We start from the raw sequence: 21,047 nt of genomic DNA, 5'->3' as shown, positions 1-21,047 counted from the left end.
GCATATGAAGTTAAATGGCTATTATTTTAATGCCAGGCTTTATAGATCCTTTTATTCTTCATCCATTCTTCATTAAGAGTTTTCTGAATGCTATTTAAAAGCAAAAAACTCCAGGAAATTGCATTAAATACCTTAACTGCCACATAGCCTAAATTCGTGTTTGTCTAGAGGTTAAGAAAATGCACTTGAAGTGCATTTTTTTGCTAGTTTTAATTCTGTTGAGTCCCTACAGCCTAGTAATTTTTTTGACCTGTTTTCTTGATTCAGAATTTCATTCAGTCTTTGTGTTTTAATGGGGGAAGGAGGGGACACTTACAATCTTTTGCATTAGATGCTACACTTGTGTTAATAAGCTGGAGAGGAGCAGGGCAAAGCCTGAGCAGCACCTTGTGCCTGGCCGTGTCGTTGGCAGCCACAGCACAGCTGTGGTGCATGGCAGCCACCTCTCCCAGCACTGCCAGCACGTGGCTAAGCTGGAGCTTGAGTTCAGCCAGGGCAGAGAGCAGCCAGTTTATTTACTGTGAATAGAGTCATCGGGTCTTCTGTGCTGCCACAAAATTTCCAGTTTACATCAAAATTATGAGCTGTATATTTTACTTCTTGACTGGTTTTGTAGCTGTGTCATGCCCTGAGTTCACAAACAGGCAGTGACAGTCACTAACATCCTCAGTTGGGAGTGTTTAACTCCTGGGAGCCAATTAACTGACAATTAGCTGCACCAGGCTGCTTCATTTATAAATAAATATCCATGATGAGTTATGTCATCACCATTATTGTCATAATCCACTTCATATTTAATTTGGATTTAAACAGTTTGCAAAGCACAATTCCTTTTGATTAAGCTTTTTTGCTGTTGTTGCCAAACAGGATTCTCAATTCTTTACAATATTTTCTACGGAAAAAAGATATATTTGTTTATAATTCCTAGGCAGGATGCAAAGCTTCAGCATTTGTTTATAAGAGAACTGTTTTAAGCAGTGACACAGACTGTCATCCTGTTGGCCAGAGCAATGTCAACATAGATGTGGAAGTCCTGAGAGGATGGGAGAACTTTTTGATTATTATTCTATTCTAAGTGAAAACTGCCTGTATCTGCTGTTGATACCAATATATCAAGAGAGAGCTGTACCTGAAATCAGGTTGGTCTCAAACATTTAATTTAAAAGAAAAAAAAAATCCCATTTTCTACAGCTTCCGCACATTGACACTGAGAAGAGGGTTCCAGACTTGCCCTTCATTGTCAATATACCCAGACACAGACCATCTGTCACAACTGTAGTGATGAAACACCCACTATACAGTTGGGATTATAATCTTTGGTGATGCTTACTACTGTGATTGACTACTGTTTTACTAATTCCTATTCTGATTCAATAAACATGGGATGCACCTCCACAACAATGCTGAAGGAAGCAGGACACCCAGTTAACACAGGCATTTGCTCTGCCTGCCTTTGGACATCACACCTCCCCACCTCATTACCTGCAATGTGCACTGAGTGCTGCGTGACCCACCTTGAGTGTGGAGTGCCATCTTCTGAGGACAGCAAATGGCACTTGATGAAGGCAGGAGTCTGGCAGGATTCATATTCGTGAACCATGCACATTTTTTTTAGCAATGTTGCCTGCAATAATACTTCACTAAACAACTAGTCACAAACAGAATTACCTGACTGTGGCCAAAAAACACCAAAAGAGCACCAAATTTTTGTTGTTAATACTTTACTTTGTAGGGGAAAGGGCTGTTTAGACAAATTACTGACCCGTTCTGAATTTCAGATGTACAACAGATCTTTAAAGAAATGTGCATGCAATAAAAAGGCATGAGTTATATTTTTCTTCGCTAACTACACAGGAAATTGCTTGGTTTTCTCCAAGCAAGACCAAATATGGTCTCTACATATAAAAAGTAAGTCCATTCTTACAGAACTGATGGATACTTTCAACAGGCTGCAAGATCCATTCTTTTTATAATCTATGTGGATTGTGTGCTGCAGATAAATAAAAGATGCCCTAGGGATTTGTCTTGGTTTGAAAGACAGGTTCTGCTAAGGAAGGTAGAAGCCTCCCTTGGAATGGCAGATGCAACCCCCTTCCCTCCGAGTTATTATAATTTTGAAATCAAGGGGGGCTTTTAGGCAAAGATGTGGGAAATAGGAATAACAGTTCTTCACTATTATATATTTATATGTGTATAACCAGTCAAACAAACAGCAATAACTCTGGCAGTAACAGCAAACAATCCCAGACCCAGTCCCAGCCTTCTCGGCTGTCAGGCCCTTTCCCCTCGGGTGCAGTTCCGCTCGCAGCCGGCAGGGGCGCTGGCGGCTCCCGGTGAGCAGGGCAGGTGCGATGGTTCCCCCGCGGCTGCAGGGGGCGCTCCGGAGCGAGCTCGGGGAGCACGCGGCACCGGTGCCCTGGGATCCCGGGAAGGGATGGAACAAAGGCTTCACAAACCCCTGGGCAGCCGATCCCGGTGTCCGGCCGGACCCTCGGGAACAGCAGGCTGGAACAGCAGTCTGGAACGGCAGGGACGAGCACAAATCCCGGATGGCAGATGAGGTGTATCCAAACGGGGAACCTTCCGGAGGTCTGGGCAGGCAGGGCGAGCAGGGCTACAACGTAGTGAAGGCTCGAAGCAGCAGTGGGGCAGGGCGGCCACAGCGCGGCTCTGAGCGGGGCAGGGAAGGTGGGCCGGGGAGTGTTTTCTCCAGCAGAAAGAAAAGCGGCCATAGGAAAAAACAGCTTCCTCTCTCTCTGGACACCAAGACCCAACTGCCCCCACACCCAGGTGAAACAAAAGAGTAGCCAGGCGCACCCCACCCCCAGTGGGTAGCTCTTTGTCTTCCTTAAGTACCCAGCGATTAGCAACAGTATGGGGGAAAATTCCTTTAACAGAAAAAAACTAGAACTCTTAAATCCCCAACATTATCCACCCCAAATTTTTCCCATACTAACATGTTATATGAAACTTAACCTTTTTAACCATATAAATACATGCATCACCCAAATTATATACATATATACATGCTGATACTGATACGAGTACAGAGCCATGGGTAGTTCACCCTAAAACAAGGTCCCCTTGAGATATGCATTGGGTCTCTCCATCACTTTGCATCACCCACCAGGCACAGCCTGGTCCTTGAGCAAAAACAACACCACGGATGGGTTTGTCTTTGCTCAAGGCAGACTTTACCCAAACAGTTTTTCCAAGCATACCTCTCATGTGCACCACTGGAACCTCATCCCTGTCTGTTGTTTGTAGGGGTTCGGATTGGGCAGGGCCTGCTCGGCTGGTGGAGCCTTGGGTGTTAACTAACCAGGTGGCTCTTGCTAAATGCATCTCCCAGTTTTTGAAAGTCCCCCCACCCAGTGCCTTCAAGGTGGTTTTAAGCAGTCCATTACACCGCTCAACCTTCCCAGCTGCTGGTGCATGGTAAGGGATGTGGTACACCCACTCAATGCCATGTTCTCTAGCCCAGGTGTTTATAAGGCTGTTCTTGAATCCCATTATCAGACTCGATTCTCTCAGGGGTGCCATGCCTCCAAAGGACTTGCTTTTCCAGGCCCAGGATGGTGTTCCGGGCTGTAGCGTGAGGCACAGGATAGGTCTCCAGCCATCCTGTGGTGGCTTCTACCATTGTGAGCACATAGCGCTTGCCTGGGCGGGTTTGAGGCAGTGTGATGTAATCAATCTGCCAGGCCTCCCCATACTTGTATTTGGACCATCGCCCACCATACCACAGGGGCTTCACCCGCTTGGCCTGCTTGATCGCAGCGCATGTCTCACAGTCATGGATAACCTGGGAGATACTGTCCATGGTTAGATCCACCCCTCAATCTCGTGCCCACTTATAGGTGGCATCTCTGCCCTGATGACCTGAGGCATCATGGGCCCATCAAGCTAGGAACAGTTCTCCTTTATGTTGCCAATCCAAGTCTATCTGGGACACCTCTATTTTCGCAGCCTGATCTACCTGTTTGTTGTTACGATGTTCTTCGTTAGCCTAGCTCTTGGGGACGTGAGCATCTACATGATGGACCTTCACGGATAGCTTCTCTACCCGAGTGGCAATGCCTTTCCACTCCTCAGCAGCCCAGATTGGTTTTCCTCTGCGCTGCCAGTTTGCCTTATTCCACCTTTCCAGCCAACCCCACAGAGCATTGGCTACCATCCATGAATCAGTGTAGAGGTAGAGCTTTGGCCACTTCTCTCTTTCAGCTATGCCCAGAGCTAATTGAACAGCTTTGAGTTCAGCAAATTGGCTCGATCCACCTTCTCCTTCAGTAGCCTGTGCAACTTGTCGTGTGGGGCTCCATACAGCGACTCCATTTCCAGCTAGCGCCTACAATTCAGCAGGAACCATCAGTGAAGAGGGCGTATTGTCTTTCACTCTCCAGTAGCTCATTATATGGTGGGGCTTCTTCGGCACGCGTCACTTACCCCTCTTCTTCTTCAGAAGATAACCCAAAAGTCTCACCTTCCGGCCAGTTCATAATTATTTCCAAGATCCCAGGGCGACTTGGGTTTCCAATTCGGGCGCGCTGCGTGATGAGGGCGATCCATTTGCTCCAAGTAGCGTCGGTGGCGTGATGTGTGGTAGGAACCTTTCCTTTGAACATCCACCCCAGCACCGGTAGTCGGGGTGCCAGGAGGAGTTGTGCCTCTGTGCCGATTACTTCTGAGGCAGCCTGGACTCCTTCATAGGCTGCCAAGATCTCTTTCTCTGTGGGACTGTAGTTGGCTTTGAACCCTCTGTAGCTTCGGCTCCAGAATCCCAGTGGTCGGCCCCGAGTCTCACCAGGCACCTTCTGCCAGAGGCTCCACTACAGACCATTGTTCCCAGCTGCAGAGTAGAGCACGTTCTTCACCTCTGGTCCTGTCCTGACTGGGCCAAGGGCTACGGCATGAGAGATTTCCTGTTTGATCTGGGTGAAGGCTTGTTGCTGTTCAGGGCCCCAGTGGAAATCATTCTTCTTGTGGGTAACCAGGTAGAGAGGACTCACGATCTGGCTGTACTCGGGAATGTGCATTCTCCAGAAACCTATAGCGTCTAGGAAAGCTTGTGTTTCCTTCTTGTTGGTCGGTGGAGACATTGCTGTGATCTTATTGATGACCTCAGTGGGAATCTGATGTCGTCCATCTTGCCACTTTACTCCCAGGAAGTGGATCTCCCGGGCAGATCCCTTGACTTTGCTCTTCTTGATGGCAAAGCCAGCTTCCAGGAGAATTTGGATAATTTTCTCTCCCTTCTCAAATACCTCTGTTGCCGTGTTCCCCCACACAATGATGTCATCAATGTACTGCAGATGTTCTGGGGCCTCACCCTTTTCCAGTGCAGCCTGGATCAGCCCATGGCAGATGGTGGGACTGTGCTTCCACCCCCGGGGCAGTCGGTTCCAGGTGTATTGCACAAGCCTCCAGGTGAAGGCAAACTGGGGCCTGCACTCTGCTACCAGAGGAATGGAGAAGAATGCATTAGCAATGTCAATAGTGGCATACCACTTTGCTGCCTTGGACTCCAGCTCGTACTGGAGCTCCAGCATGTCTGGCACGGCAGCACTCAGCGGTGGAGTCACTTCATTTAAGCCATGATAGTCCACAGTCAACCTCCATTCCCCATCAGACTTGCGTACAGGCCAGATGGGGCTGTTGAAGGGTGAGTGGGTCTTGCTGACCAGGTCTTGCTGACCACCCCGTGGCTCTCCAGCTTACGGATCATCTTGTGGATGGGGATCACAGCATCTAGATTTCTCTGATACTGCTGGTGGTGCACTGTCAAGGTAGCAATTGGGACACATTGCTCTTCCACCTTCAGAAGCCCAACTGCAGTAGGATTTTCTGATCATCCAGGCAAGGTGCTCAACTGCCTAATGCCTTCTGCCTCCACAACAGCTATTCCAAACACCCACCTGAGTCCTTTTGGGTCTTTGTAATAGCCATTCCGGAGGAAGTCTATGCCCAGAATACATGGGGCCTCTGGGCGAGTCACAGTCAGATGCTTTTGCCAGTCAGGCTCACCTCAGCTTCCAAAAGGGTCAACTGCTGCGATCCCTCTGTCACCCCAGCCATGCATGTCCCGATGGCATTAGGGTAGACTGTGCCCCAGTATCAACCAATGCATGATATTTTTGTGGCTCTGATGTGCCAGGCCATCGAATCCACACCGTCCAGAAAACCCGGTTCTCCCATGCCTCTTCCTGGCTAGAGGCAGGGCCCCTCTAGCCCTGGTTATCATTCTTTCCCTGGGCGTACATGCTCAAGGTACCTTCAAGGGGATCCGACATACCATCCTCCCTTCTGTAATACCTGGCAGCTCGGTCACGGGAGGCTGAGGCTGCTTTCACCTTAGCGGAACCCCCTTGGTTAGTGCCTCCCTCCTTGAGTTCACGCACCCGCGCTGCCAGGACAGAGGTGGGTTTCCCATCCCACCTTCTCATGTCTTCCCCATGCTCGCACAGAAAAAACCACAGCTCAGCTCGTGGGGTGTACCCTCTCTCTCTAGCTGGGGGACGATGGGCTCTGACTTGGGGGCCTGTGACTTGCACCGGTGCCACACTGATCTTCCTCATCTCCTCCCTCATCTCCTTCATCTCCTCTTTGAGGTCCTGGACCACAGCAGAGACATCAGCTTTCAGTGGGCCATTGACCATACTGTCATAATTCCTGAGCTTGTTGGCAACAGAGCCCACTGTTTCTCGGTTATTGTCAGCATCAATTGTTGCAATGAAGGTGGTGTATTGCGATGGCCCTAGCCTTGCCATGTTCCACATCGTCTGTCCTGTGCACCTGACTTTTTCGGGGTCATTATCATGCTGTCCATCTTTCCCAAAGAGTACCTCTAATACTGCCACCTCTCTTAGCTGTTGGATCCGTTCCTCAAGTGTCTTCCACTGCATTCTATGATGGTACTCCTGCATTCTTTCTTTTTGAATGAACCTTTCTCTCACACTCGTTAAGAGCCACTCCCAGAGAGAAAGGGGCCCTGGCTCCCTCACGAATTATCTGGTCCACACCTGGGTCCTGGGTCAGCGATCCCAGATACCTTGCCTCACCACTATCCAGTTGCACACCTGTGCCCATAAGGTCCCAAACCCGAAGCAGCCAGGTGGTATAAGGCTCACACCCCCTTCGCACAATGTCGTTTCGCATACCACGGAGACTGTCGTATGACAGGGCCTCAGTGATGATTTCTGGCTCTGGCTCTCCTGCTGGTTGTGAGGGCCCTGGTTGCCCATCATCATTAACTGGTCGTACTGATTTGGTCTTACACTTCCTCCTCTGCACAGGGGCAACTGCTGCTGGCTGTGGTTGTCCTTGTGGTTCAGCTGAAACCTGGATGGTTGTAGCATCCATGGGTTCCACTGCTGCACCATCGGACTCACCCTCTTTGGCGCAGGGAGAGGGTTTCCCACTAGCTGAGGAGGTGTATTCCCTTAGCACTTGGCATATCCCCTGGCGCACCTGGCCCATCTCCTGGATCCCCTTCACCAGTACCCCCACCCAGTTCGTGTAATCCATTTCTGAGGTGGGCTGTTGGGCGGTATCAGGCTGTGGGGCAGGGTCTCAGGCAGTGTGGGGCTGTGCCAGGCTCTGGGGCTGGATCAGGCTTTGGGGTAGGTTCTCTAGTGTCTCGGGCCGTGTCAGGTTCTGGGGCAGGATCAGGTTCTGGGGCAGGATCTCTAGTCTCTGGGGCTGGAGTCTGGGTAGTTATCTAAGCCAATCTTAATTTATCCTTGAGTGATAAATAGAGTAGGCCTACCAGCACCAGTTGGTTAGTACTCAGAGGGAATCTAAACCCTTCGAAAATTGATGGGGTGAGCCCAAAGAACTGGTTGAGGGGTTGGGAGAAAACTTCCCCTGGTGTCATTTCCTCACAGAAGGTACCATTTTTAACATAACCCCAAAAACATGCACTTAGTGTGTGATAGTTTTTATCCACGTGCCCACATTCTGGAGGAAGTTAAAAGCCCATGAATTCCTCACCTTCTCGACCCATAGTGCAAACTGGATAACAGCAATAGTAGCCTTAGTCAGAGGACCCATGTTTAGGTAAGGAGCTGCAAAGGGGAAGAATATAGCCATGACCACCTGCCACCCAAACCAGGGTAAACTAGACCACATAGTGCTGCCTAGCAAGATTCCTATATCCAGCACACAAAATTAAGTTATCCAGGAACTGTTATTCCTTTTTCACCTCTCTCTCTTAATGCCCTCAGGCCCCATGTTGGGCGCCAAGATCTGTCTTGATTTGAAAGACAGGTGTCTGCTAAGGAAGGCAGAAGCCTCCCTTGGAATGGCAGATGCAACCCCCTTCCCTCTGAGTTATTATAATTTTGAAATCAAGGGGGCCTTTTAGGCAAAGATGTGGGAAATAGGAATAACAGTTCTTCACTATTATATATTTATATGTGTATAACCAGTCAAACAAACAACAATAACTCTGGCAGTAACAGCAAACAATCCCAAACCCAGTCCCAGCCTTCTCGGCTGTCAGGCCCTTTCCCCTCGGGTGCAGTTCCGCTCGCAGCCGGCAGGGGCGCTGGCGGCTCCCGGTGAGCAGGGCAGGTGCGATGGTTCCCCCGCGGCTGCAGGGGGCGCTCCGGAGCGAGCTCGGGGAGCACGCGGCACCGGTGCCCTGGAATCCCGGGAAGGGATGGAACAAAGGAGCTTCACAAACCCCTGGGCAGCCGATCCCGGTGTCCGGCCGGACCCTCGGGAACAGCAGGCTTGAACAGCAGGCTGGGATGGCAGGGACGAGCACAAATCCCGGATGGCAGATGAGGTGTATCCAAACGGGGAACCCCCCGGAGGTCTGGGCAGGCAGGGCGAGCAGGGCTACAACGCAGCGAAGGCTCGAAGCAGCGGCGGGGCAGGGCAGCCACAGCCTGGCTCCGAGCGGGGCAGGGAAGGTGGGCTTGGGATCCCGGTGTTTTCTCCAGCAGAAAGAAAAGTGGCCATAGGAAAAAACAGCTTCCTCTCTCTCTGGACGCCCCCACACCCAGGTGAAACAAAAGAGTAGCCAGGCGCACCCCACCCCCAGTGGGTAGCTCTTTGTCTTCCTTACGTACTCAGCGATTAGCAACAGTATGGGGGGAAATTCCTTTAACAGAAAAAAAACTAGAACTCTTAAAACCCCAACAGGATTTTGCATACTAAGTGAATACACCAAGTATTACCAAGTTCCTTTATTTTCTCACAAGCACAGTGATACTGTTTTCCTTCAAAGTGCAGTTCTTGAAGTGTTTTGGTGAGAATTCAGCTTTCATTTAAGAGGTGAGTTTCAGTTCTCATAGTTATATTAAAAAACATCAAAACCCCATATCTGACCCCAAATGAACTCCCATAGTTCAAAAGCCAGAGGCAAAGTGAAAATATTGGATTTTTCAATAAGCCCCATGTCCTAATTTTCACATCATTACCACAGTTCCCAAATGGTTTAGCCCTACATGAGGTGCTGACCTCAGAGCAAAACTACATGCGTGTGTGTGCCTGGTCTGGGAAACCCATTCCAGGGCTAGGTCACAAAAGATCCTAAACATAATTAGAAAAACAACCGGAGATTTGAAAGGATGAGCGGGTTGGCATTCTCTTCACAGAAAACCATGTTTGGGACCCACTTCCACTAAGTCAGAGATGGAGCATGGCTCATAGGAAAGGCTGGACCCACTTCACACTCATGTTGCAACAGCTGGTTTGGGTTCACCCAACCCGGGGCCTGGCAAGTGTGGCCACTTGGGTTGAGCATGTGCTCACAGAGGACAGGCTGGGCTCCTCGTCTGCAGCTCTGAGCTGTTTGTTTAAGGAGAATACTTTCTGGGTGCAACTATCTGAAGGACAAGGACCAGACAGCCTTCTGGATGGTTCTTTCATACAAACATTCTACTGCTTTTACTAGCAGCACTGCCGGATGTGTTACTTGACTGGAGAAATAAAAAGACACAGACATTTCTTCCTTTGGTTTTTTTATTCTCCTGCCCTGTTTCCTGTTTTTCTAGGATGTGGAAACTGCTCTCAACATTGTCCAAAAAAAAAATAATCATGACACTGGATAAGATCTCAGAAGTGATATATATATTTCAGGATATTTTAGTTGCCTTCTGTGTTTTGTAATTTTCTAAAATGACTCATAGGGGTTAGTAACAATTTTTAAACAAAAGCTGAGATTGTCATGGGATTGTCATACCAGCTATTCCATATTATTGTGAAAAGGAGAAAAAAAGGCAACAAACACCAAGAAACAAGAGATGACAAAATATCATGCTATGAAAATGTGCATCATGCTATGAAATAGTGCTTATTGCATTTTCTCACCCCAGAGCTGCTCACCAAATTCCCTCCAGTTCCTGCTGACCAAGACCTCCTGAAAACGGCTTCTCATCAGGCAGTTTCTGACAGCTCATTTTCTGGAGCATTTCAGTATCTCCACCATATCTATTTTTAAACATATCCTATGCCAAGTGAAGTGAAGGCACTTTTTTGGGCACATTTACCATATTCATAGGCACATAGGCAGGTTTCCCTAAGAACATTCTATTGTCAGAAGGGGTGTGGCACTTCCATTCCTACGGATATGGCTTTTGCACCTGTTGTAAGTGCAAAATAATAGGAAATCTGTAATGAACTTGGAAGATAATTTTGTCTTTTTTTTTATTCATTCATTAATTTAAAATTAATTACATTTGTAAAAATATGATTAGCTGCTTAATTTACAAAAAAAATCCTGTGACTGTTTGTATGAAAGAACCATCCAGAAGGCAGGCTGGTCCTTGTCCTGCTCCTTCAAGATAGTTGCACCCAGAAAGTATTCTCCTTAGACAAAGAAAGTTCTGGCTGTTTCCAGCTCAGACAGAGTTGTGGACGAGGAGGATTGCTTTGGCAGTCTTACCATAACAGGAGGCCATCATTCTAAGCCACGGACCCCTTCTCCCTGCAGCCATTTGGATTTAAGAAAGAGCCCCACTGCCAATGCCCCTCACTGCCCATCATCCAGGCTGCCAGAGATGAGCCATGCCCCTTCCTGGAGGCAGAAAGACGAAGCACAGAGAGCTTCAGAGCTTTGACGATGCCAAGTGCAAGCATTTAAAAAACACATCAGCGACTGTTTATTTATACTGCACTAGGGCACTGCTGTGCCAGATCACTGCTGCCACCTTCTCTCTGCAGTTACACCTCACCAGGACTTAGCTCTCTCTTCCCTGGGTTCCTCACAAAATGGCCAGATCATGCTGCTTCCCATGGTGCTGCTGAAGCTTCTCTCTCCACTTCCCCACCCTTCCCACCCCACGGCAGGTCTGTCCGTCACACCTCAGCAGTTGAGTGGGTACAGAAAACCAGGTGTGCCATCAGCTCACCCCCTCGCCAGCACAAAGCCACAGTGGAGATCAGGGAAGCACCCTGCCAGCACCACGCAGCACAGCTCTGCAGAGACATGCTGTAACATTGGATTTCCTGTCCATTATCAGTCTGAGGGATGCCATGCTGTGTTTGGATTGTATCCTTTCTTCATGTACTGACAAAATGGAAAGGTGACCCAAGGGATAGGGGTGGAAACTGGCAGCCTGCTGAAGGACGGGCATTTTCATCTGGTCTTTGCTGCCAAAAATACCAGCAAGCCTGAGCTAAAGTGAACAAGGGTAGTGAGCAGGAGGAGGTGGCATGAAAGGAGTCAGAGGACCCCTTAGCAGTTATTCTGTCTTTGGGCATTTGTTCAGTACTGGAATGGCCAGAAAGGAGTATGGTTCCATCCCAAAGAGGCAGTGGAAACCTACAGATCTATCTTGGTAAAAAACACTATGTCTAAACTTTAGTGTGCTCCCCAAAATACCACCAGCTCCTCCCAAAAGTGTAGTGTTTTCAGGTACGTTGACCTGTGAAAAATGGAGATACACAGCTATGTATGCTGGCAGGTAGCAGATCATTTTTAAGGGGCTTTTTTAACTTAAGGCCTTTCTCCGTATGTGCGAGTACAACCCTTAGAACACAGCAGTACCAAAGACTCATAAGGCTTTTCCTCCAGACCCTTCCCCATCCTCGTGGTCTCCTTTGGATGCTTTCTAATAGCATAATGTCTTTTTTGTATTGTGGTGCCCAAAACTGCCCCCAGCACTCGAGGTGAGGCCACCCCAGCCCAGAGTGGAGCAGGACAATCCCCTTCCTGGCCTGGCTGGCAGTGCTGGGCCTGATGCCCCCAGGACAGGGATGTCCCTCCTGGCTGCCAGGGCACTGCTGACTCAGATCCAACTGGCCATGGACCAGGACCCCCAGGTCCCTTCCCACAGCTGCTCTCCAGCCTCTCATTCCCAGTCCATCCACACAGCCAGAGGTGCCCCCTCCCAGGTGCAGAATCCAGCACTTGCCTGTGTTCAAACTTCACATGGTTGGGGATTCTCCATCTCTCTCATTTGTCTGGGTCTCTCTGCAGGGCCTCTCTGCCCTCAAAGGAGTCAACAACTGCTCCTAATTTAGTGTCACCAGCAAAGCTCCTTAGTGTTCATTTTGACCTGGGTCCAAGTTGTTAATGAAGATACTGAAGAGCACAGGGCTGAGGATGGAGCCCTGTGGAACCCCACTAGTGACAGGTCACAATCCTGATGTCACCCCATTCACTACAACTCTTTGTGCCCAACCTGTGAGCTAGTTGCTCACCCATCATGTAACACACCCTGGCCCCACATGAAAAAAGAGCACCTGTGGTATCCAGCACTCCTCTTCTATACCAAGCACTGCCTCAACTCACATCATCTCAATTGTCTTATATTGTCTAATATTTTAGTCATAGCACATTACAACTTTAAAATGTATGGCTGATGACTAAGTAGCACAGGTATTGCAAGTACAAAATGTTAATGGATTTCTAGTATTTCAGACTTTGAGATTGGCTTTTCAAGCATAATCTTAAATCCATCCTTGGTGGACAAGCACACCTTTTGGGCTCATCATTATAGACAGTGCTACTCTCTTGTTTCTTGACCTCCTGACCTCCCTGGAAATGGGCCTTAACTTGTTCAAATTCCTCTTAGGAGTGGATAAAAAATTTTCATTACAAAGTCACTTCTAACTCCTTTCAATAATACACTTATGCATGGCAGGTGAGAGCAGACAGTTGTGCAAGCTGAGCGAGTTCGTGCCAGAAAACTCACGGATCCTCAGCTGAGACTTACCAGCAGAGCTGAGCACACACTTACCGTCCTTGATTGCTGATAAATGGCAACACTTTTGCCAGGCTGTAATCAGAAAAAGTGCAGTCATGGAAAATCTGAAAAGGGGGTGGCACAGCTGTCTTTTTTGGTTGAGTGGGGGCTTTGGGCTTGTTTGCCTTTTTTTGAATAAATAGAAGAAAAATATTTACTTTCTTTTACCTCACTGCTAACCTATTTTTCTTTCCAGGTAATATAATTGGTTCTGGGATCTTTATTTCACCGAAAGGAGTTTTGGAGCACGCCGGCTCAGTGGGACTTGCTCTCATTATTTGGGTGCTTGGCGGCGGTGTGGCTGCCCTTGGCTCGCTGTGTTACGCTGAACTGGGAGTCACCATCCCCAAGTCAGGAGGGGATTATTCCTATGTCACAGAGATTTTTGGTGGGTTAGCCGGGTAAGTACCCTATCTCTATAAACTAATTTGAAAACACATTTATATTATGTATTTGGTGTGGGAAAGCCATCTGACAACATTTATCAATAAAAATACTTTAGCAAAATCAATCTTTCTGTTCTCTGTTAGAAATACCAAATTGCCCCTACACAGACCTCTTGGTGCTGCTTTGCAAGGAAAGGTGACAGATGCTTTCACTTCCCTCACTGACTCAGTCAAGTCCATGACAGAAAAGAGTGATGCTGTGTCCGGGTGATAATTCCTGTGTGCCAGTCATGAATGATCAGTGCCTTGTGTTGAAGAGCTTTACCCATCAGGGAGGCCAGGCTGGAGCTACTTACCAGAAATAAAGCAAAGCTGCTTCACTTACTGCAGCTGTACAGAATAACCAAGTGCTGTAAATACAGAGGGGGGAGGAATGCTAACTCAGGAAGTGATTTCTCTTTGAAAAGATTACTAATGGGGTAGTGTGGCTAAGGGAGGAAGGGACAAGTGAGAGGAGGTTATCTTTTTTATTTGAGTGTACACTTTTTCATGTATTCAACGCAAGAAATTAAGCTGTCATCCTACAGGCTACTAGAGAAGCAGCAGAATGTTCTGACCAGCTCTCTTATTGGAAGTAGAGAGGCCGTACCATGTACTGGTGGTTTAGTTAAGAAATTAGCATCAGTAGAGAAAACTAGAGAAAGAGTAAGGAAAATAAAAAAACCACCAAACCAGAGTATTCCTTCTCATGTGAGATGGAAAATTAGCTCATAACAGTTGAGCTGGCTGCTGAGCAAGGACAAATCAGAACAGGCATAACACAGGCAGTCTGTCACCCTATCCCACAGGCTGTCCTCTCATGCCTGCCTCAGCTCAGTGCCACACAGGCACTGGGCACAGCATTACAGACATCCTTGGTCACAAGGTACATTTCTGATGCTTTTTAGACTTAAGCCATTGCCTTATGCTGGTTCACAAAGTCTGTGTTTCTTCAGCTGATGGAATCTCTTCTCTGACTGCTGTCCTGTTTTGCACAGAAAATTACACTGACACCACAGAACAGATTGAGATAACAACAACATTGGCTTGGTTAACCAAATCTCAACTCCACTGAGGTTTTTTCTTTCATGAGGGCAGGAGCTGCACAGCAAAGTTCCTGCTTCCCCAGGGCACTGCAGCAGGCAGGCAGCAGCTTCCCCATTGCCTACTCACAGGAACAGTGTCTGCAAGCAGGGACCAGGGAAATGAGAGTATAGAGCCCCACAAACAGTCACAAGTCCCATCCCTGGAACATCACTTTGAAGGAGGCCAGAAACATCAGAGTTCCACAAAACCAAAAGAATTGTGCTTTCTAGGGCAGAAAATGAAACTACTTAGAAATCAAGTACAACTAAACCCAGCTTTAAATTGTTCCTCAGCTCACTATTCCACATTCAGAGAACTTGCCTGGTTCCTGCAAACACCAAGCTATGCTACTGCTGTAACAAACCACACACCAGTTGATTGATCACTGCCCAGCATGTACCTGGGGACAGTCTCACCTTCCAAGGTGGGAAGTTCTGCTTGGGCAGCACTTACTTGGTGTCCAGGTTTCTAATGCACAAGCAGTATCAAAAAAGCACAACCTGTCCCCTGAAGGGAAGCAGTGCTCCCGTTCTTGCTGTGTAGAGACTTTAGCTCTTCTCTCAAGAAAAGAAGTAGTCCCACTAGGATGACAAAGTGTTGCATTAGGCAAAAGCCTTCAGGTAGATTTTGGTGTAAAAAGGGGGGATTCAGTCATATTTTCCAGTAAAGCCAAACTGGATTATGCCCTGCTGCACTTTGCTGAGCCACCACCTAAAGCCTGCAGCTTTGGGGAACTCTTAAAAGCACCTTCAGCTCCCCACTTGGGAAGTGCCCGTTCACCACTGGCAGTTGCACACAGGGTCCGAGCTTAAAGGGGTCTGCACTGTGCCTCCCTGAGATAAAAACCACTGCTTCTCTCTTTTGATTTAATCCTTCTACAGCAAAGTACATCAAACTCAGCACACAAAGCTTTAGTGCATCTGCCTTTCAAGTGCATCTGATTTTCCCAATGACCAATTGGATGGTCTATTCACACAAAGATGTTTGTTATAAGAGCACATGCTGTACCTACCCAGACCACAACAGCTCCACTTCTGTAGTCTTGTCCCTGTCTCCCAAAATCCTCCCATTTATTATGTTTTACTCCATGGATATAAGGCACAAAGAAATACTATTTGATTATAACAGTCATTGGAGTACTACATGCCCCAGCTTCTGTGTCTAGCAGTATCGATCGCTGGTTGCATAACTTTTAATTTAAAAAGCCACATTGCTGGTGTGATTCAAGTAGGTGAATGGAATAACGGAGGCAGGGCAGGGCCATCTCCTGAGCTGGCAGGAGCTATGGCTGCAGACCAGCAGCCCTGCTCTGAGTCCAGGTCAAGGACAGCATGAAACACTGCTGAACAGTGGTGGTGATGGCAAACCTTGGTTGGAGACAACCCTGAGCAGAGACACTCCCCAGTTCCTCTGGCCAGGGGAGAAGGACGAGGTGAGGAAGGGTTCCAGTATTACTAGGCTCTGGTCTGGTACCAGAGAAAGACTCCTGATTTCATCTCTATTTAGAAATCATTTTGGTCTTAAATAGCATCTGTGTGCAAGCACACAAACTGCAGGGAATGTGTCACAGCCTGTGCTATAGGAGCCATCTGAGCACAGCTCTTCTTACATGCATATGGGCTTGCAAATCTGTACGGGTCAGAAAAATAACATTACCCCAAATAGTAAATAAAAGGCTTAATATGTATTCTTGCAGAAGATAATGAATAAATTCAGCTTCATGGAAAACCCTCCAGTGCATTTCTGATCAGTACAACTTCTTCTGAATGCTCAGCAATAATGCTGCAGCTAACACAGCTGCTTCACCAGCAGAGACCAGTGACTGGACATATGTCCTTATTAAAATCAGTCAGCAGAGAGTTTTCGGCCAAAGCTTTGATAAGTGTCACTCTAAACTGCAAGTATAATATGCTTCAAATATACTTCCATGTTTCTTTTTTGTTATTGCAAAAATCTGAATCTTCCAAAGGCAGTAAGTGTTTCAGCAATGTAGGATAGCATTATTAGTATTCAAACTGGCTCCAACTTACTTCAACCAGTTCAGTTTTTCCTGAGCTGTACTAAGGTGAGTTGTACTATAGCAGCTGCTTCAAACTGTTTCCTTTTGCTAATGATGCACAAGTAGGGTACAATGGAATTTTATATTTTCACAGGCTGCTTTGAATCCATAACATTTAATATCTATGTGAGATCCTTGTGGGAGTACATGCACATCCCAAATAGATGTTTGAGAACTGATTTCACCAAGTCCACTAGACTCTTTAAGTCCCAGATCAAACCATGTTGTTTATTTCTTTCCAAAGGTGAGGAAATTTGTATGCAGAGATATCTGCAAAAAAATTCAGTTTTAGTCCAGGGATGACTGGCACTTCACACAAATACCATACCTTCCCAAGAGTAGCACATGGCACCACATACTCCAGCCTGTTTCTAAAATGGGGGGATGGGCTCTAATTAGACATTGTCTCATTCGTGTACACACTGATGGGAGTGTGTGCCATTAACTTCAATGAACTTTGGATCAGACTCAACAACCAAACACAGGGGAGGCCATCCAGCCAGTAGCTAGAATACAGGCAGGAATACAGGTAGGGAGGTTATTTTACCAGCCCTTTCACCACCAGCACGTGTAGGAGCTCAAATTTCCCATGCAAACTCTGATGTTCAGAAAAAAAAACCCAACCAAACAACCAAAACCCCAAAACCAACAAAACATCTTCCTTTTTCTTTACATTCAGCTGTCTCAAGCCTGTTATAAAGATCTCATCACTTCTCAGACAGCAACAAAAGAAGATTTAACTTCTGGTATTCTTGTAATCACAGTTACAGAGAAACTTTGCAAGGCTGTAGGGTGGAGTTCCACCTCCCAACATTCTCAGTGCCATAGCTCAGCCCTCAGGACAAAAATTCCACCACTTTCCATCTGAGGAACAAAGTAATTCCAGGTATGCCTTGCTGTGGTCTCCCTGCCTCGAGCAAACACCCCCTCTCCACAAGCCATTTTACTCAGGAACAGCCATTCCCAGCCAGCTGGGCCTTCAGGTCCTCATCCTGCCCTGGCAGCCGCTGGCACTATGAGAACAAGGTGCATGCCAGCGATGCACCCTGGCCCCCACAGCTGGTTGTTTGGGGATGTGAATGTGATCTGAGTGACCAGTGTGAAGATCTTTTTCTCAGAAGTGGGTTTTGATTAAAACTTACCTGTAGAAATGAGATAAAAGTGGCCTTACACCTTAGGCAATCTTCCTTCTTGTTTTACTGCCATCTCTCTTTTGAGCTTCACATTTGACAGTGCTAAAATTATGCACTTGCTTTAATTTGCACTATCAGTCCTGCATTTCAATTCCATGACTGTCATAAGTAATCCATTCCCATTAAACCATATTCTACCCAATACCAGCTATACCACACTCCATATTACAACACAGAAACAAGGGCCAATTTTGCCTGAAATAATGTTTTCAGAGTCATTCTCCCCACTGAATGTTTTACACAGTTCTTGGCCTACATAATTTGTATGGGTGAAGGTAAACATAACAGGGAAAAACCTGTAGCCTCTGCAAAGGCCCTGCCAGTTGGCAGCCATACAAACCAACTTGACCTCAGTCAGAACCATCAGTATCCTAATCATATTCAGCAAATTGTTATTGCAGTCTTTAGGTCCTATTTATTCTTCAATGTGGACCAGCTGAGTTAACTCAGCAAGCAGGATCTGCAGAGCTGTCCCAAGCTGGGTGCATCATCAACACCACCAAATATCACAAAGCAATCGCTGGAGAAAACTGCTCTGAACCACAATGAAAAACATGAGAAGTTGGGGGGGCGGAGGGGGCGGAGTCACACAACAAAATAAAGAGAAAGAAAAAAAACCTGCTGAGTTTATTGTAAAAATCTACAGTGCCAGTTAGGAAGGCACCCAGTTCTTGCATCAGTTTGGTTTGCCAGATTAACTCTGATAGCTAATAATTGCCCCATACTTCTCAGAAATAAGAAGGCGAAGTGAAGGATGAGACTGAGAGACATTTACCACCTCAGCTGAGGAGCACCCAGCAAGCAGTACTCCCTCCAGGTTAATGGCACAGAGAGGGGCTCCCTCAGCTGTGCCAGATCTACAGGCCTGCAAGCAGGGAACACAGTGGGTGGGTGCAGCCCCTTAAAGAGCAACCCACGTAATATAGAAATTATACTGTCTTATTTGGAAATATCTTTTCCAATCCTCATTTGTGTCGGGCATCCCTGCGCATTACATTTGTGCATGTATGTGAACAAATGACTGTGTGTGTATCTGTGTGTGCATACACATGGCAAGAAAAATTTCACATTCTTGCAATGACTACTTCTCACTATAGAAATAATAATACTTCAAATATTTTTAAAGACTAACCAGATCAACTGCTGCTTTTTAACTTTTTTTTCCTTTGCACAGAATGAGAAACCAAAATATCTCACACTTCCTATTTGCACAGATACCTTGTTGGGTGCAATCACCTTAAGCCACAGCTGGAGGCAACCAGCCAGCCCAGTGGACCCCAGCTGTGTGATCCATCACAAAATACTGCAGCACTTACCTGCCCTGGCCCGGGTCAGAGAGCCAACACCAGCAGTGACAAGAAACCCCCCTGCTGACCAGCAGGGAACTGGTAGCAGCCCTAAGAGTGCAGCCACTGCCTGTAGCCCTGCCAAAAGCCTTTAGAGGTGCCTTCAGCGGAGGGACTGCTCCTCTGTGGTACGTGTCAGTCCTGTCCACGGTACCACAGTTCCTGTCTGCTGTGGTAATGTGTCAGTCCAGCAGCAACAGAGATCCTTTCATCTGGACACACAGTTAAATCAAAACATGCCTGCTGCTCATAATCCTTGCTCTTCCACACATTCCTAAACCATGCTTGTTTCATTTAAAATCTAGATTGTGCTAAGAACATGGGAAAAGGGATAAGGAGAGTCACAAGTAAGTGACTGTTATGTGTGACCAGGACGAAGTTGCTCAGCTCTGATGCGTCATGCACAGCTGAGCGTGAGTTATCTCCTCGAGCATAGCACCAGCACTGCTTTCTTGTGCTTTTCCTTGTCTTTCCAGGTTTCTGCTGCTGTGGAGCGCAGTGCTTATCATGTACCCAACTAGTCTGGCTGTCATTGCACTGACCTTCTCAAACTATGTCCTGCAACCCGTCTTCCCTAACTGTATTCCCCCCTATAATGCCTCTAGGATCCTCTCCATGGTGTGTTTACGTGAGTATTTGCTTCTTGCACACACACAAATCTTGCCCTGGTTTTACAAGGGACTACTTGAGGGGCCACTCCAGCCAGGCTGGAGTCAGGGCCACAACTCCAAAGGCTGGTGGGGAGGCCCCAGGAGAGGCACTGTGACCAGTGTGGGATATTCTGTCCCTTTCCACTTGCCTGCAGCAAATCTAGTGGCCTGGAGTGAGGCAGAAAGGCACCTGAATCCCTGTGGGTCCAGGGAAAGTAGAGGCAGGTGAGCATGTGGGAGGGGACACAGAGGCATAGGCACCTGTGACCCACCACCATTTGAGCCTTTCCCCTTCCCAGTCTTCTTTCACATTTACAAACTTGAGTGTGCAGAAGGCAGCGTGCAGCCGGCTCTGCATTAATTACTTCTGGAGCCAGCGAAAGCCAACCCAAGCTCCAGGACTGAAGACATTCACTGTTTCTGTGAGGAGGCAATGATCCCTGCACGCTGAGCACTACTCAGGCACAGTTATTGGAGCTGGGGAGAGCCTCAAGGCAGCAGCCAAGGGGTGAAGGCTGATGGCTGCCAGGGATGCCCCTGCAGCTGGGAGCATCCTTGGGAAAGGCGATTGTCCTCTTCACCCTCGTTCCTGGCCGCGCTAGAGCTCCCTGCAGGAACATGTGTGTGTTTTTCAATACTTTGACTGTATTTTCTTAAATAAACATAATTTCATTTCACTGAATTCAGTCTTTTGCTCTCCAGTCCTCCTGACCTGGGTGAACAGCTCCAGTGTGCGATGGGCAACGCGCATTCAGGATATATTTACAGCAGGAAAACTCTTAGCCCTGACCCTTATCATTATTGTGGGCTTCATACAGATCTTTAAAGGTACTCTGTGAGACAGCTCTAATACTGGTATGGTACTGTTGACAGACTTATTTTTCCCACTTACTGCACTGTTTCCTCCTTACAAACTGACCTGAAGGTGTGCTGGGTTTTGCTGAGCTGTGGAGTTGCATACTGACACAGCTGTGGAAAGTATAACACAAGGGAGAAATCAGCTGTATCCCCTTAAAAAAGTCTCTTTCAAGTTTACCTTGTAGGATTTGATAGAATAAAGGAGAGCAGCTCACAGTGTTTCGGAATAGTTAC

At 47.4% G+C, this 21,047-nt stretch overlaps 1 protein-coding gene across 1 annotated transcript in view; it reads left to right on the top strand.

The window, feature by feature from the left end:
* SLC7A10 (solute carrier family 7 member 10) overlaps positions 1–21,047 on the top strand; it is a gene marked incomplete at its 3' end in the record, with an annotated part of 47,046 nt that overhangs the window by 16,682 nt on the left and 9,317 nt on the right. Inside the window, exons 2-4 of the mRNA XM_082289820.1 lie at positions 13,393–13,597; positions 19,782–19,933; positions 20,658–20,783. Coding sequence (XP_082145946.1) covers positions 13,393–13,597; positions 19,782–19,933; positions 20,658–20,783 — 483 coding nt within the window. The remainder of the gene's footprint in view (positions 1–13,392; positions 13,598–19,781; positions 19,934–20,657; positions 20,784–21,047) is intronic.

Source organism: Coloeus monedula (assembly GCF_965178545.1).
Source record: "Coloeus monedula genome assembly, chromosome: 13".
Taxonomy (NCBI): Eukaryota; Metazoa; Chordata; class Aves; order Passeriformes; family Corvidae; genus Coloeus; species Coloeus monedula.
This window is presented reverse-complemented; position numbering and strand designations above follow the sequence as displayed.